The sequence below is a fragment of the Hibiscus syriacus genome, unplaced genomic scaffold, assembly GCF_006381635.1.
Source record: "Hibiscus syriacus cultivar Baekdansim isolate YM2019G1 unplaced genomic scaffold, ASM638163v2 tig00004620_pilon, whole genome shotgun sequence".
Taxonomy (NCBI): Eukaryota; Viridiplantae; Streptophyta; class Magnoliopsida; order Malvales; family Malvaceae; genus Hibiscus; species Hibiscus syriacus.
In genome coordinates, this window is record NW_024062020.1 from 580,701 (window position 1) to 598,560 (window position 17,860).

Here is a 17,860-nt window from a genome sequence, read left to right on the forward strand (position 1 = left end):
CTGTAGGAGGACATGATAAGCACTTTTTGTGGTAAAAGAGCTATTTGTCAGGGCTGACTGACCACATCTACCTTCACCAATTCAAAAGAATGAGGAAGGATTGAGTGGAGACTCATAAGGACGACGGGCGGGTGCAGTGTTGCAAGAAATCTTAGTTTCAATCTCCGGACGAAACCACCACATCGCTAACCAGAAGGTCTGCATCAATGAGGGCATTATTAGATTTCAAGACAACAAGGGGCCATAGGCGAAGGATCTAACAATCGATCTAAAAATGAATACTTGTTCCATTGCCAATAGACTAAAAGACGCTTGATCTGAATATTCTCCAAATTTTGGATAAAAATAACCAGAGAGTATAACAGTTTGTTTGCTTTATAGAGATACAAAATTGTTCGACCAACTTGTATTTTTATCGTAAGAGAGTAATCCATAATGCCTCCTGATTGTTGATTAAAGGGAAGCAGATTTTCTAGAGGAGAGCGATGTTATGAGAATGCATCGACCTTAAGTCTAGGCCTCCACAAGAACGAGGTTGTAAAATAGTTTTCTAACCGATACCGACACACTGAAAGGACCCATAAGATTTGTTGTATTAATCTCTCAATATGGTCGTAAATCCTGACATGAAGTAGACTTGATTGCATAAAATACGTTGGAACGACAACAAGAACAAATTTTGCTAGAATTAGCCTCCTGCAAAGGAAAGAGTTGAATATAATTGTAAGAATCGTAAGTAACCCTCCTATGAATGACGGGACCCAATGTAATTTTCTATGTAATTATCTTTTTATACTTCGATCTTACTTTGAACTATATTTTTCATCTTATAAAAATTAAATTCGTAAACTAAAGATTTTTTAATATATAAATCGATAAATGATGAAAATTTATTAATTTAATCAAAATGCATAGCTATTTTTCGCTGTTGTAACCTAGTCGTTAGAGCAACAAAATTTGTTATTTTTAAATAATTTTGGATCATTGTTGCCAACCAAAGTCTACCTGTTATTTATATATTAAAATTTCTAGCATTTTAAAAATAATAAAAAAAAGTGGCAGATATTGGAGGGGTTGGGCCATCACTCAGCTAAGAAAGAGAGGGAAGAATCGGAGAAAAAAGACCTGTTCTTTGTCTTCCTCTGAAAACTTTTATTTTCCCCTGCTAATTCTTGCCATTTTTTGTTTTTTTATTTGAATTCTAACCCTCTTCTCATTTCTCTACATCCCAGATCAAAATTTCAGCTCTGAAAATAATAAAGCTTCTCTAATCACACGATTTCGATAAGTTTTCCGTTTTAGATTACGTTTTCTTCATAGATCTTAATTCATATCTGCGAAATACCCACATATTTCTTTCTCGTAAAACTCCGATCCGTTTTGTTTTTTGTAAAGAGAGTGAAGTTATGGACGAATTTGGCGTTTTAACAGAGCATTACGGTTTAAAGCCGCAAGGAAAATCGGTTCCGATGTCGCAAGCCAAACGATCCACCCCCGCCGCCATCACAACCGCGACCGCGGGCCGAAGTTTTGGGTTCGGGAACGGAAACCCCACGTCGTTTTCTTCAAAAACTTCGCGGTATTCGGGTCCCGGTGACGGCTCTATGCTTGACGATCACGACTTTCTCCCCAATCAAAACTCCCGTAATTATTTTGGTATTGGCGACGATTTTGGTGGTTTTCAAAACCCCACAACGAAGCAATCTAATACGAGTAATAAAAGTAGTAGTAATGGATCTTCATTCGATTTGTCTTCAATGTTATTGAATTCTGGTCCAAAACCTTCGCCTACGAATTCCTACGTCGTTGATGATTTATTTGGAGGAATGCCCGTCTCTCAAAATGCAAATAACGGTACTGATTTTGGGTCTTTTGTCTCTTCAACGAAGCAAAAGGGTTCGACCGGTGACTTCCTGGGTGATTTTAGTGGTGTGGCGGCGAAATTGAAGTGTTCTAACGGTTCTTATGATTCGGGAAAACATGAGGCTGGTGTTGATGATTTGATACCTGGGTTTGGTGGAAGCAGTCCTCCTGTTAATAGGTACTTACAATTACTTTAAATTGATATAATTTTTTCATTTAAACCTTAGCATTATACCACAAAAGCGCCTCAGACCCTTTCAGGCCAGGAATTTTTTTATCCCAATTCTAGTGCACCTAGACATTTTTTTTGTAAGGCAATAGGCATAAAAAAACCAGCCTGAATAAATTTCTCTTTAATTTCTTTTTTTTTCTCTGTTTTTTTATATACCTTTACTAGTAAGAAAGTGATAACATTGAACTCTATACTTTTTAATATTTGAGCATTCCACAACAAACATTGATCATAAGGAAATCATGTATATTAACCAATAACAAATTTCATTTTTTGCAGATAAATTATATATATATACAAACTCACACATATACATATTGTGACTTTACTTCACTCTAGCTACCACATTTTTTGCACCTTGCGCCTGAGGCAATATAAGGGTTTAAGCGTCTAGTGCACCTCGTGTTCTTGACAACATTGCATATTTGCAGTCAGATGTTATGAAGTAGTCACTTGAATATGATTATGTTTTTAGTATGCAAGTATTGGAATTGATGTTTTTGTTGTTGTTATTAATATTATTATTATGCAGGACCAATGTTAAGGCAACCAAATCAACCTTCAGATCAGCAGAGGAACCTTTTGTCAATTTAGACTCAGATTTGAACTCAAAATATGTTTTCTCAAAATCCCCCACAGATCTGCTGGGAGAATTCAGCATGCTTAATCAATCTGGAGGAACAAAGCCTCGTGGTTCATCAAATGCTTCACAATCATTGAAGCCGCCTCCAAAACCAGCACAAGATTTGAAGGCTGATAAAGGTTCTTCTGCATCCTTTAGAAAAAATATGTCCAATGTGTATTTATCTTTTGCCATTCCATCATTAGCTTTGTAACATTGAGAGAACCTTGATGCAGTAAAGAGTTCTGGTGCATCTCTGATAGATGAACTTGAAGACTTTGCCATGGGGAGAGTGCACAATAACACTACTAGATCTAAAGAAGCTGATGATGCTACAAAAGGGACTCAACAGAATAGAGAAGATGACCTGGAATCCTTTTTTGGTGCGAGTTCCAGATCAAATAGTGCACCAAAGTCAAGGGCAACAACTTTGGTGAGCACTATAGATGTGATAAGCACCACCGCTTTCTAAAAGCTGCAGAATTTTGTATTGATACTCTTTCTTTATCTTCTTATCAGGATCCCATGTTTGAACAAAATACGCATGACAGACAGCAAAAGACATCTGCAGGTGCATCACCAACTGCAAAGAAGGCTTCTCCTGTCACCATGACAAGTGGAATAGATGACCTTTCTTTTATTTTTGGAGGTATTTTGTTGCTGAGATATAAAAATGGACTTTATCTTTTATAAAAAAAAGGACTATGTCTGGCTATGGAAGTTATATTTGTACATTAGCTCTTTGATGTTAATCTTTTTTATATCTTTTGTTCTCAAAAGCTGCCTCAATATCTGGGAAATTCGAGGAAGTTGCAGGGGAAAGTGAAGAAAGACGAAGAGCCAGATTGGGGCGTCACCAAAGGACCCAGGATCGAATGGTGTGTATACCTTAAAGTTGGCTTTTTTTTTTATAGGAATAGAAGGCCTCATTAAAAACCTCCCTCATAGTTGCCTCTTGTGTGGAGACAAATAGCGGAAGGAGGAAAAGAGTGCCTTGATATATTAATAACCCATAATTACATAAGAATACCAAGCATAGAAACATAACCAAAATAATACACCAGAACCACAACTCATAACAACAACCTCCTCACTCACTAACCAATTCCTGACTTAGCTAGACAATCAGCTTCCTCATTAATACATCTGCTGATATGATTAATAATAACATTAGAATGCACAACTGTCTTCTGAATTTCTGTAATCAAATCAACAAGGTGAACCGGGCAAAGTTCCGGGCTATTGATCCACTTCACAGCAAGAAACGAGTCACTTTCTAAAATCAGAATTCCCTTGTCCCTCCAAACTGAATAAAAAAACACTGCTAACCCCGCTTTGATCGCAAAAATCTCAGCAAGAATAGGAGAACAAGGTCCTAATGCTCTAGAGAAGGAAACCAGCTTGTTATTATTAGCATCTTTAAGAACTCCACCAACACCACTTCTTCTCCAGTCATAGTTAACAGCCCCATCAACATTCATCTTAAAATAACCGGTAGGAGGAGGGCACCATTTTAATCTTGACAGTCTTAAGTTAGAGGGGGACTTATGCATATCCGCCATCTTAAAGTTGGCTTATTTTTTATTCCTTAATTATTTGAATTACATTAAATTAGTAGAAGTATAAGAAGTAATTTACTGGTGAGTGCAGAAATACAGTCAAGTGAACAATGATATATGTTTCTGATTTTCTCACTCATGCTTCCTCACATATATAAACACGCAAATAAAGAATGAACAGCCTGAGGCCTCCAAGGGGTGCCAACCCAGGCACAAGGCTAATTTTCCAGGACAAAATTTAAAAGAAATGCTAAGCATCTAGCTCAAATGTGGGCTGATAATTAAAGCGGTTTTGGCGATCACCACACTCCATCTTATGCTGTTTTAGCCATCTTTGAGCTTCATACTTATATAGTGAACCTCATTGCCACTCTCCTGAATAACTGACCCTTTAGTGCTTGTTGTGATTTGTATATCGGTATGCATTATGTGCTGGCAAAAAGGCCTGGCAAACACCTTGGTTCGCACCTTTATTGATAGACCACTCTCTCTCTCTATCTATCTATCTATCTATCTATCTATATATTATAATAAAGATTATATTTTCTTTATAAAACATAGTTCAACTTTTAACAGTTCTGGATTGTTTTTGTGCTAGGCTAGAGCAGTTGCTGATATGAACCAGCGTGATCTTCAATCACTGAATGAGCAAGAAGAGAGGCGTGTGAGTAGTTCAGTCGATGCCTTTATTGTAGATTAGATATGGGTTTCTCATTCTTCATGGTTTATGCTCTTTACATGCTTTTGCACCATTTCTTTGTTTATGTCATGAATTCTTGACATCTAGTGAGTTTGTTGTTCACCTTAATTTCCATAGAGGATTGCTGAAGCCATGGATTTTGAGATAAAACGCTGGGTTGCTGGGAAGGAAGGCAATATGCGTGCACTGTTATCATCATTGCAACAGGTGTGCTCCTGATCATTTTCCTATTCTCTGCATTTACCTTGTAATAAGAAATTATCAGTTTGATGTTTTGAAATCATTATTGAATGTTTAGAACTTTTGGCTTCTTGGTTTGCACAACTAACCTTTTACCTTAACAAATAGGTACTTTGGCCTGAATATGGTTGGGAGCCAGTTTCACTTACTGATTTGATAACCTCTGGCTCTGTCAAAAAAGTTTATAGGAAGGCCACATTATGTGTCCATCCTGACAAGGTTCAGCAGAAAGGTGCCACTCTTGAACAAAAATATATTGCTGAAAAGGTTTTCGATATTCTCAAGGTACGCCATGAATCTGATTATGATTTACAAGGAATCATTTATTTAAAAATTGGCTGTATCCTCAAGGACCACTTTACATCCTTTATGAAAGAATGGATAAAATGAAGTTCAAAACTCTGATTTTTGGTGTGGTTGGTCCAGTCTATCAAGTACTTATCTGTAGTGATGCATCTTTAAGTAAAACATGTTTCATTTGGATGGTTTTTTCGTTAGAAAATCCGGGATCAGGTAAGAGACGGTACTTTAGAAATGCTAGATATCCTATCTTAATTGTTTTTCATCTTTTAGGACACCTAGCAAACATCAAGCTTAAAGCATCCAATGAATAAGTACGTTTGAGAGTTTTGTATGTAAACAAATGGAAAAATAAGTTTTAAGCCAAGGCTAAGGAAAAGAAAAGAAAACAACCTTTTTAACATGGCTGGTTATATAATCATTTTATTATGCATTGAAACAGGAAGCTTGGAACAAGTTCAGCAAGGAAGAACTTTCTTAGAACCCAGAAGGTATAGTTCATTTGAAGAGTTCGAGCTATTTTTATTAGGCAATGGTTCATTTTTGGAACTGAAGATACACAACCAGCCTTAGTCGTGTTATGAGTTTGCAAGGGCACCATCCGAACATTGCCATTGCTATTTGGGGACTTTTATCAAGAGATGAGATGCTTGTTAAGGAACCAAACTTTTTCATGTTTGACTGTAAATTAATATGGATTTGGGGGAAGCAAGTAGATTCCACAATATTTACTAAACCTGTTTCATTTGTTTATGCCATATGTAGAATTTTCTTCTCTTATATTGTTTCAGCTACTATGATTCTAGTTCCACTTTGTTTTTAAGACCTTGCATGTGTTGTAATTTCGGGTTAATTGTATTAACTACCATTCCATTTTTGTGTGATTTCAGACATTGGATTTATGTAAATTGGTCCTTGTTAGTCCCTTGTTAATGGCGTTAAGAAAAAAAATACAGTTTCAGTCAAAACTCAAAAGAAACTGGACACGTAAAAACAAGTATACTAGTTTGATGTATGTTTGCAATAAGAACTCCAAAGAGGCAGCCAGATAGCGAAAGTGATCTATTTGGAAAAAGATTGATGTAACTAGAACAAGATCATACAAAATATTATATCAGAAACAAACTTAATGAGGATTCATTTCATTTTTAATAGCAGCAGCCAGCTGATCGTAGGCTTCTCCCCAAGCATTCTTCATTTCTGGAGACCACATTTCTGGTACTGCTTCCTTTATCGTCTCCAACAATGCGTATTTTGTATCCTACATAATGCATTGTCAGTGGTAAACGGACCCCGCTTGTGACTATATTCTATGGTGAGTAGGATCATTACCTCAAAATGTTCATCCACAACACCATATTTGAAATGAGTGGCACCTAAATCTTTCAGATTGGATTCTCCCACTGTAACTTTTCCCGTCTTTCGAAGTTGGATAGCTGATTCACAGGTCTGCAAACTAGTCCTTTAAATTCACTATATAGATTGGGGATGAGTCTAAAATACAACAGGTTAATATAAAATGAGAGAGGGATAGCATCAACATACCATAACAAACACAGTCATGGCATGGGGTCTGAGTTTTGGGTTTTCCTCTAGAGGTATATCTGAATCCCTCAACAAGGTGAACAGCCTCTTAGCAGAAGGCCAATCTCAAAAATCCTGGAAATTTTTAATTTTCGATCCACTTATGATATCGTAATGAAATATAACAATTATCAAATAGGATGGATGGTTATCAGTAAATTGAAAAAGTAGAACTCTTAGATAATTAACCTCAAGAAGAATTTGAGACCAAGTTCACCATAATTTTTCTTCATGGAATTCCATGATTTGACAACCAAAGCTTCTTGTTCTGGACTAAATGCCCTCACTTTGAATTCCACATCTCTATTCACACCTTTTTCTATAGGAAGATAGAAAAAAAAAAGGTAAACCTCTTATTTAGTCACTCAATTATATAAGTTGTTTTATTTTTTTGTTAATTAACTATTTTTTTCAAAAGCATACATAACATTATGTTTTGATTTCATTTTGGTCATCTGTCGTTAAAATATAATAGAATTGTTGTCATGATACTTTTTATTTTTTAATTATGACGTAACATTATCTTATGATGACATGTCAACATCACCGTTGATTTCCTAACTACGAGTGACCAAAATGAAACCAAAATGTAATGTTAGGTATGATTTTAAAAAATAATAACTGGATCACTAAAATTGAACCACACACATAGTTGGGTGACTAAAGACAGAATTGACCCAGAAAATTAGGAAGGGATACAAATTTCTTACCATAAGTTGATGGAAAAGAGTGGAAAAAAATACTTGAGATGGACTTTGGAGCTGCAAAAACAAGATTCCTCTTGACCCATGAAAACTCCCGGGATGGATGATGTATGAGTATCGATCCATAGTTTTTATTTAAACAAAATTTTGGCATAAATGTTGCACCAGCTGCAGTGCAGGGTAAAAAGGATGACGATATGAACAAAGTTGGTAATGAAACGACAGATGAGGAAAGTCACTAACCATTGGAGAAAAGCAGGGGATTAGGTCTTGAAGCAGATGAGGTGATTGCCGTGAGATTCATATCTAAGAATGAGAGTTTGGAGTCTAACCAGCAGCAAGAGTTGTAGCTTATATTTCCAGATGGTTTATTTCCTTTTCGTTTTGTGCACAAAGAAAATGGGAACTTGGCTTACAAGTGGACAAAACAAGACTAACCTTCCGAGTGTGAGAAAGCCAACGTTGTTTTCTTTTATGTTATTTTATTCTGGTGCATGTACCAGGCGAAAAGGCTTTGAAAGTGGAGTGGTTAAAACTTAAAACACCTACTTTTGTTTTTGTTCCAAGGATAAAACACTCAACTTTAAAACCTTATAACTTGACACTTATTTCTTGTTGTTCGGGAGTCTACTGTGGCGGATCCACTGAAGCGTATGACTTGACACTCAAATTTTATTCTAGGCACCCGCAGAGTTTACATAAATTTTATTTTGTGGTGTATGGAAAATGAGTTACAATGAGTTCTACGTATAAGATCATACTTTAGTTCTGAATTAGCAGGTATGCAATTCTGATTTTTAAATTAAAGAAGTTCATCGGAATGAACAGAGAATTCAGATTCTGATTGCTCATCCCATCAAAACTGACTTTCAATTTAGTATAAAAAAGCTGCTGTTTTTTAATTATCAAAGTAAAGATAAACCGAGCTCGAATTTCAATCAAAAAGCTCCCATTCTTCTTCACACTAACACGAGTATTCATAGCTCTTAGGGGGTGTATGGGTGGGGGAAAGGATTATTTACTCGAGGGGAAATTTTTTCTAGAATTTAATATTCATGGTTGGATTGGAAATATTCTCCATAGGAAGTAATAACTCATTCCTAACAATTGCATTTTGAGGGTGTTTTACTGAGAATATCAATCCCACCTATTGCTTAGGTATTTGTCTATTCATATCAGTTTAGATTAAAATACCCTTAAAACAATATAATTATTTCAAAAATACCTTCCCTTAAAATTTTAATATATTTTTAGATAGATAATATAAAAATTAATATTAATTAAAGTTAAAAGAATATATGATATATTTACTCTTTTATTCTACCATTTATCTTTTAAATTTTGAAAAAAAATATATATATAAATTTTATGAATTAAATTTTATAAAAAAATATATAAATTATAAATTATAAAATAATTTATTTTATATGAATTTTCTATAAATATTTTTATTTGAATATTTAGAATTCAACTTGTTAAACAATATAACACAAGGACGATTTGATAAAATATATATTCCAACAACCTTTTATTATTTTAACCAAACACTGTAATCTTACATTCCTCTGCCAAACAAACCAAACAAAGTAATGTAGCATTCGTATCAGATAATGTTACATTTCGATAGTCATATTCCCAAAGGTAATACTACATTCCATGAACCAAACGTATCTTTAAAGCAACAAACAAAAGATTTTCAATTTTTATGTAAAAAAAACATGATGGGATTTACATAGGTAAAGTTTACATATTTACTATTTAGAGATTTATGATTGAGTGCATTAATCACAATATTAATTTTATTCGAATAATATTCATTTACTAAATCATAATCTTTCAAAAGTTCTATCCAATGCTTTTACAAGAGGTTCAACTATTTCTAAGTCATAAGATATTTAAGATTCTGATATGTAAACATGTGATATCTCTTTTTATAGAGATAAATGTCTCCAAATCTTTAGAGCGAACACAAATGTATCTAATTTGAGGTTATAAATTGATTAATTTAGTTTATATGAATTCAAATAGATAAATTACAACTTTCCCTTCATGCATCAAGATACAATTATATAACTTTAGCTGTTGTGTAATGTGTCACTGAACATTGTATAATTATTTATCGATTCAAGTGGGGTTAAGAGTGGAACATTAGTAAGAATATAACAGACTCATCTGATTTGACAATATTATAAAAAAAATAATAACTTGATGAAATTTTAAATATAATTGATTATATTTATTAAATTTGTTTTAAATTAGTATCAAATTAACAGAATGTGTGAATTTTAAAGAGATAAATGTCTCCAAATCTTTAGAGCGAACACAAATGTATCTAATTTGAGGTTATAAATTGAGTAATTTAGTTTATATGAATTCAAATAGATAAATTACAACTTTCCCTTCATGCATCAAGATACAATTATATAACTTTAGCTGTTGTGTAATGTGTCACTGAACATTGTATAATTATTTATCGATTCAAGTGGGGTTAAGAGTGGAACATTAGTAAGAATATAACAGACTCATCTGATTTGACAATATTATAAAAAAATAATAACTTGATGAAATTTTAAATATAATTGATTATATTTATTAAATTTGTTTTAAATTAGTATCAAATTAACAGAATGTGTGAATTTTAAAGTAAAATACACTTATAGTACCTAAACTATTACTTTTGTTTCGTTTTAGTACTTAAAATTTATTTTTTTTCCAAAATATATCTAATTTTTAGTTTAGGTTTCATTTTTATGGGTAAATTACATCATTCAACACTCAAATATATTCTCTTTCCTATTTTGGTCGCTAAAGTTTAAAAAGTTTCAATTTAACTACTCAACTTTTAAATTACTCATGTTTTAATCGCTCTACTTTATTTTATTAATAATTTGTTACATAATATTTTTATTATTATTTTATTAATATATAAGTAAAATAAAAAATTAAATTTGAAAGATAGAGTGATTAAATTAGGAGTAATTTGAAAGTTAAGTAATTACATTAAAAAATTAAACTACAGTGACCAATATGAGTGAGAAGATAGTTGAGTGATGAATAATGTAATTTACCCATAAAAAATGTCAATGTACAATAGTACCATTAAGTTTTTAATGGTGAAGTATCAAAACGGAACAAAAAGTAAACATTAGACAAGATTATTTAAAAAATTAAAGTTTAGGTACCAAAATGAGATAAAAATAATAATCTATATACTAAACGTTTAGTTTACCTTAAATTTTAAGAACTAAAATTATTAATACTGTCAGAACCGTCTTTCGGTTGGGCCTCAGAATTGGGCTTCGACTTGAATTGATTGGGTTAGAGTCGCCACCGATCACTTTAAAATGACATTTAGGTAGGTTGAACACCATCTTACCTGATCTGCGTTTTACCAGAAATGTGTCGAGTTCAAGAATCAGTTACGATCAAGGAAGGATTAGCACCCTTGAACCGCCCTTTCGGTACCAATTAATTTGTCGATTGTCTTGGTTGCGAAAATTCAGAATTTAAATTAAAATTTAACAAACCCGATTCAAATTACTTACCTTTGATTTGTTGAAATTCTTCTAAAAAAAGAAAACGGTAGATAAAAATAATAATAAAAAATAATAAATATTAAATAAATCATGGAAAAAAATGAAAAAAATGAATCAAAAGAAAAAAATTAAATAAAGAAAAAAAGAGTTAAAAAATTAAATAAAATTAAAGAGAGAGAAAAAAGAAAAGAAGATAAAAAAAACATAAAATACAATTTAATAAAAAGAATAATAAAAAAATAAATTAAATATTAGAAAAAATGAAAATGAAAAAAGGTTAAAAAATATTAACAAAGAAATCGAAAAATAAGTAAAAATGATCAAAATGTAAAGTTTTAACATACAGTGGCATAATCAGAAAAAAGGAAAAAAAGAATAGTGGCTAAATTGAAACCTGCAAAAAAACCTGGGCCATTTCGAATAAAACATGAATTGGAGACTAAACTGCAAACATATTAAACTCGGAGTCCCAATTGGAACGCTAAAAATTAGATTCAATGACGAAAATATAAATTGTACAAAACCTGAGGATCGAAGATGAGGTTTATCCACTCTTTTGGGAGGGACTTAAATAGGGATTAAAGGGATCAATTTGAGCCTCAACCTTAATTTCCTCTCTTTTCCCTCTCACTCTACAAAATGAGAGAGAAAAACACTCTCTCTTCTCTCTCTAATCCGGTGGAAACTCGTCCACCGTCGATGACTCCACCACCAGCCGGACCGCCGCTCCGGCCTCTGGAAAATCGAAACTCACCCCAAACACTCGTCTCAACGCCCTTAAACTAAAATCGTACCCCAAATCCCCCACAAACGCCTCCTCCGACGTAGATCTAAGAAATCAACTTCGGGTTCTTTACCTTTTTTCGCGAGACCGTCCATTTCCCGACGCCCGGTGATGCCTTATTTGTGTGTTTGTTCTTGATTTCTTGCTGTGGGGCTTCAACCTTTGGGTTCCTGCTTATTGTGTTGTTCGAAGTTAGCTGGTTTTTTTATGTACTGTTGATGTTTGGCTTGTTGATACTCTGTTGTATTTTGTGGCTCGCTGGTTCCGTGTATGGGTTCTCGATGATGCCCTCGGTTCTGTGATTCCCCTCCCGTGTACTCGGTTCTGTTTCAGGTCCTCCTCCCAGTTCACCGTGGTGGGGTATTTATACCCACCCCAACGGTGGCCTGCTCCGGTGATAACAGGGTTGTTCCCGTGTTCTTCGATCCTAACGTCTTTCACGTTGCTGGGAATCCCGGGATGGTGCAGTCCCGGTTTTCCCGGTCGGTTCACTATTTGACCATTGGGTTCCCCTGTGCGGCGCCTGTTGACTGAGACAATGAAATGTTAGGGTTTTGCAAACCCTGGGCTGGTTTAGGCCCGTTCTGGTTGGACTGTTACTGTCATTGGACCCAAAACAGACCTTGTTATTTGACCCTAAAAAATGAAAATAAAAAATGAAATTAATAATAATAATAATAACAAATAAAAAAGGTAAATAAATAAATAATATATATAAAAAATTATTTTCCAAAAATATATATAATATATATTTTCAAAAGTATTTTAAAATTATATATATTATAATTTTTTTAAAATATTTTCAAAATTATATAGTTTTAAAAAATGTTTTTAAAACTATATATTATATAAGTTTTCAAAATGATTTCAAAACTATATAATATATATGTTTTCAAAATGTTTTTAAAAACTACATATTTTTCAAAATGTTTTAAAAATATACAATATATATTTTTTCAAAAATGTTTTAAAAAAACTATATATTATATTTATTTTCAAAATGTTTTTTAAAAAAAACTATATAATATATAAATGTTTTCAAACATGTTTCAAAACTATATATTATATATATATTTTCAAAAACCATTTGCAAACTATATAATATATAGACGTATATGTAAAAAAATAGACAAAAATGAGTGTCTATAGCTGCCCCTCTTTGTTCTTTTTTGTGAAACGAAAAATAGTACAAAGACAAAAAGACACAAATTTTAGTTCGGTGGAGTTGAAAAATTGACGCTGAAAGAAAAACTCCCTGTCGAATTGAGTTGCAGATGGCTCCTTCGTCGCGAAGTCGAGTCCATCTCGAAATGATATAGAATTGAAGCCGAAGTTTGAGATTTGAATCGGGATGCGACTTCTCGTTGCCCTTCAGTCTTCTTCTCGATTTAAAGACCTTGGTTGGAAAACTCGACTGGAAAATAGTTCTTTGATTCCACCATGTGGTTGATAGGCCCTCGAGCTGAATGAAATCGAACTCAAAATGTCTTCTTTGACAGATAGCTTTTATCGACTTAAGCTATGCTGCCGGAAAAAAAGGCTTATTATCACTAAGGCACGGTTAACCCAAGTCTTCTTTTCGACTTGAAAACCTCGATTGCAGCCGGGCAGTAGTGTGATTGAGGTGTCATTGAGCTAAATGGAATCAAACTCGAAAATTTTATTGATAGATAGCCCTTTTTTCCTTGAGTTATGCTATAAATGATGTGCCTTGGAGTTGAGCGTAGTTAAACTCGAAGGTTTTTAGTAGACAACCCTTCTAGCCTTGAGCTATATTGCAAATGATATGCCGTTGAGCTGAGTGTAATCGAACTCAAAGGTCTTTGTTGGCAGATAACCCTTCTCGACTTAAGTTATACTGCAAATGATATGCCTGGGAGTTGAGCGTAGTCGAACTCGAAGGTCTTTTGGTGACAGATAACCCTTCTAGCCTTGAGTTATGCTGTAAATGATATGCCCTCGATGCTGAGTGTAATCGAACTCGAGTGTCTTTGGCAGATAACCCTTCTCAACTTAAGTTATGCTGTAAATGACGTGCATCGTAGCTGAGCGTAGTCGAACTCGAAGGTCTTTTGTTGGCAGATAACCATTCTTGACTTAAGTTACGCTGCAAATGATGTGCCCTCGAAGTTGAGTGTAATCGAACTCAAAGGTCTTTGGCAGATAGCCCTCTCGACTTAAGTTATGTTGCAAATGATGTACCTTAGAGCTGAGCGTAATCGAACTCGAAGGTCTTTGGAAGATAGCCCTTCTCGACTTAAGCTATGGTGCAAATGATGTGCCTTGGAGCTGAGCGTAGTAGAACTCGAAGGTCTTTGGTGACAGATAACCCTTCTAGCATTGAGTTATGATGTAAATGATGTGCCTTGGAGCTGAGCGTAGTCGAATTCGAAGGTCTTTGGTGACAGAAAACCCTTCTAGCCTTGAGTTATGCTGTAAATGGTATGCCCTCGAAGCTGAGTGTAATCGAACACGAGAGTCTTTCGCATATAGCACTTCTCGACTTTAGCTATGCTGCAAATGATGTACCTAGGAGCTGAATATAGTCGAACTCGAAGGTCTTTGTTGGCAGATAACCCTTCTAGCCTTGAGTTATACTGAAAATGTTATGCCCTCGGAGCTGAGTGTAATCGAACTCGGGGGTCTTTGGCAAATAGCCCTTCTCGACTTAAGCTATGCTGCAAATGATGTTCATTGGAGCTGAGCGTAGTTGAACTCGAAGGTCTTTGGTTGACAGATAACCATTCTCGACTTAAGTTATGCTGCAAATGATGTGCCCTCGAAGTTGAGTGTAATCGAACTCGGGGGACTTTGGCAGATAACCCTTCTCGCCTTGAGCTATGCTGCAAATGATGTGCCTTGGAGCTGAACGTAGTCGAACTCGAAGGTCTTTGTTGGCAGATAACCCTTCTAGCCTTGAGTTATACTGCAAATGTTATCTTAAAAAATGGCTTCCCTTCACAAGTCTAAGCCGGTCATAGTTCTTCAGGTGGTTCCTCTGAGCGGGTCTGAACCAAGTCATGTGATTTTTGGATGACTCCCCTTTTACGGAAAGCCCACTGATAAATTCTGACTGCCAGATATTTTCCGTTGTGGAATTGAAATCTGGCTTGAAGACATTAGCTGGAAACATATTGCTTATTGTTGAGTTGAGCTGAACTGATTTGTTCTGAATTGGTTCTTGAACTTATCTAAAATTGACTCTGAGATCTGTAGATATGTCAAGTCAGTTGAGGTGTAGCTTCTCACTGCCGAGTTAAGCAACAACCATCGTTCTTTAAAGGCACTTGGGAATCGAGTATCCTTCACCTTGAAGTCGAAACTTGACTATAAAAGCTGTAAAAAATCATGTATGCTAAAAATGATGAATGTGATGCACCTAAGTATGTCTAAGATGCATGCAACATGAATGAATTATGTGTTATCACCTATATGGAGTCTCGTGCTTTGTCTGCCAATCTGGTCATTCGAATCGATCGTGCCCCATTCTCTTTTTCGAGCTTTGGCTTTATAGACCTTTCCAATCTGAGACTGTTCTGTTTGAAAATGTTTTTCTCCTTTTTCTTGTTTAGGAGGGGAAAATATTGTAAAATATTGCTCCTTAATCCAGGCTCGCAAATGAATCAAATTATAAACATGAGTTCAAAGTATATCAAAGGAATCAATAGCTCGTTTAATGCTTCCACAGTTATAGCTCTTTGACAAATATTCAAATGGATGAGTTGGTTTTAGGTTGACCTAAGGTTTCAGCCATAAAAAGGTCATTTTTTGGACTGTTATTGCAACAGGCTTTTCTTTGGCTTGACAGTTTAATTGGATGCAAACAAAATGAAGTAACTAGCCTGATCAATTACTAGACCTTCTATTTCGGTCCTCTAAAATTTTCCATTTGTTCAAGTTTTGTAAGATCTTCTAATAAAGGTAGTGTAGAAATATCGGTCTAAAAATGAAATTCTTGAGCGCTCGTGTGTATTTGACTATAACAGGTGTTCCTTAACTCCCTTAGACCATCATTACCGAAAATTTATTGTTTAGATAAATTTGATTTAGTTTGCCATTATCTCGCTAGCCAAATCCATAAAGTCAGGGAGTTTAACCAATTGCTTTAGAGGGAAAGCTTAATATTATAATTACTTTTATCAGGCTAACTGAAGGGTTCATCTCATCACAAAGTCTTCAGCCTGACAATAGCAGTGGAGCAAACACCGAGTTGCCAAGTGTCCGAGCAATGTCATGGTTTGAACGTAATCTATTCATAAAGCCAGGGCTTTCGAGTTTCCTCTATAACTAATTGCCTTAGCGGACTCAATTTTTACGAATTTAATTTCTTAAGATTATCAAGAAGAACCTTTTATAGCCTAAGTTCTTTTAAAAGTCAAGGAATCTCATCTTTAGAGTTCAATTTTTAAGCAACTGACCTAAACTAGTTTCACTTACTCAACTATTCCATCTGTAAGGATAATGATCATCATTGAACGTTTTAAACAAAAAACATAGTAATGTCATATGCAAAAGAATGCCCCATGTTGTCCGCACCATATAAAAGGAAACGATCATATTGGTTAATTGTAAGAGCAGGGTACGGTGTTTGAGGGTATATTCTGGGTAAGGTCAAAGTCCTTGCTTTAAATCATATTACTTTGTCAAAAATCTGTAACTTTGAATCATTTACAGAGTTTCTGAATTCAAATGATATTCAAAGAATTGCAAGTTTGCAAATGTGATTCATTGTTCGTCATCATTAAAGTAACATAAATTTATTCAAATGTCTTTACAAAAACTTGAGAAAGAAAAAAAACAAATTCAAACAGAATGCCTCAAATGATGAAATGATCTTCCTCACTTGGATGCCCCCAAGTTGTTGAAGTCGATCTAGTTCTGGTTACGCATCTTCTGTACGACTCTCTTGAATGCGTAACAGTTCTCAATAGTGTGCCATGGGACACCGCCGTGATATTCATAATGAGCACTCTCATCATACCACTTGGGGTATGGGGGCTTCATGGGTTCCACCGGATATGGTGACACTACGTGGGTGTCAAGAAGTTGTTGATAAAGCTCCTTATAAGTCATGAGAATAGGGTCAAAATGCTCTATTTCTTTTCGGGGTTTTTTGAAATCTTGTTTAGAAGTACATGACGGTAAAATTGCATTTGATTTTGGGTCGGATATTGTAACACCTTTATTGACGTGTTTGATGTTGTTAATATCTCCATCCCGCTCTCCCATAGGAGGTTTTCTACTGGCCTCCCCATCATTAATTTTTCCTTGCTTTACAACCAACTCGATCATTTCTCCAGCCATAACCAAGTCTGAAAAGTTTCCTGATGTGATCGCAACCAGGTGTTTGAAGTATGGAGCCTTCAGGGTCTATACGTAAAGTTTTCGGGTTTTCTTTTCATCCAACGGTGGATGAACTTGCACAACCAAATCCCTCCATTTTTATGCGTATTGCCTGAAACTCTCGTTATGCTTTTTTTCCAAGCTTTGTAGCATAACTCGATCTGGCCTTTTGTCATTGACATGCTTGTATTGTTCCAGAAATGACTTGGCCAGATCCTTCCAGGTCTTGATATGGGATCGACTTAGTTGGTTGTACCACCGGATTGTTGAGCCCGATAGACTCTCCTGGAAGCTGTGGATCAGGAGTTGGTTATTTTCCACATATCTTGTCATTTTTCGACAGAACATGATTATGTGAGTGGATGGGCAACTGTTCCCGTCAAACTTCTTGAA

General features: G+C 34.8%; 1 protein-coding gene and 1 pseudogene across 1 annotated transcript; one reads left to right on the forward strand and one right to left on the reverse strand.

Moving 5' to 3' along the window:
• Positions 1-1,098: 1,098 nt before the first annotated feature.
• On the forward strand, positions 1,099-6,230 carry LOC120195862 (auxilin-related protein 2-like). The gene is made up of 9 exons (XM_039197801.1): positions 1,099-2,041; positions 2,628-2,857; positions 2,954-3,150; positions 3,237-3,366; positions 3,498-3,595; positions 4,875-4,940; positions 5,094-5,183; positions 5,325-5,501; positions 5,959-6,230. Exons 1-9 carry the CDS (start codon positions 1,407-1,409, stop codon positions 5,995-5,997), a joined length of 1,662 nt encoding a protein of 553 aa, XP_039053732.1. The 5' UTR covers positions 1,099-1,406; the 3' UTR covers positions 5,998-6,230.
• A 412-nt stretch (positions 6,231-6,642) lies between these two features.
• Positions 6,643-8,108, reverse strand: LOC120195280 (annotated as a pseudogene).
• Positions 8,109-17,860: the final 9,752 nt, after the last annotated feature.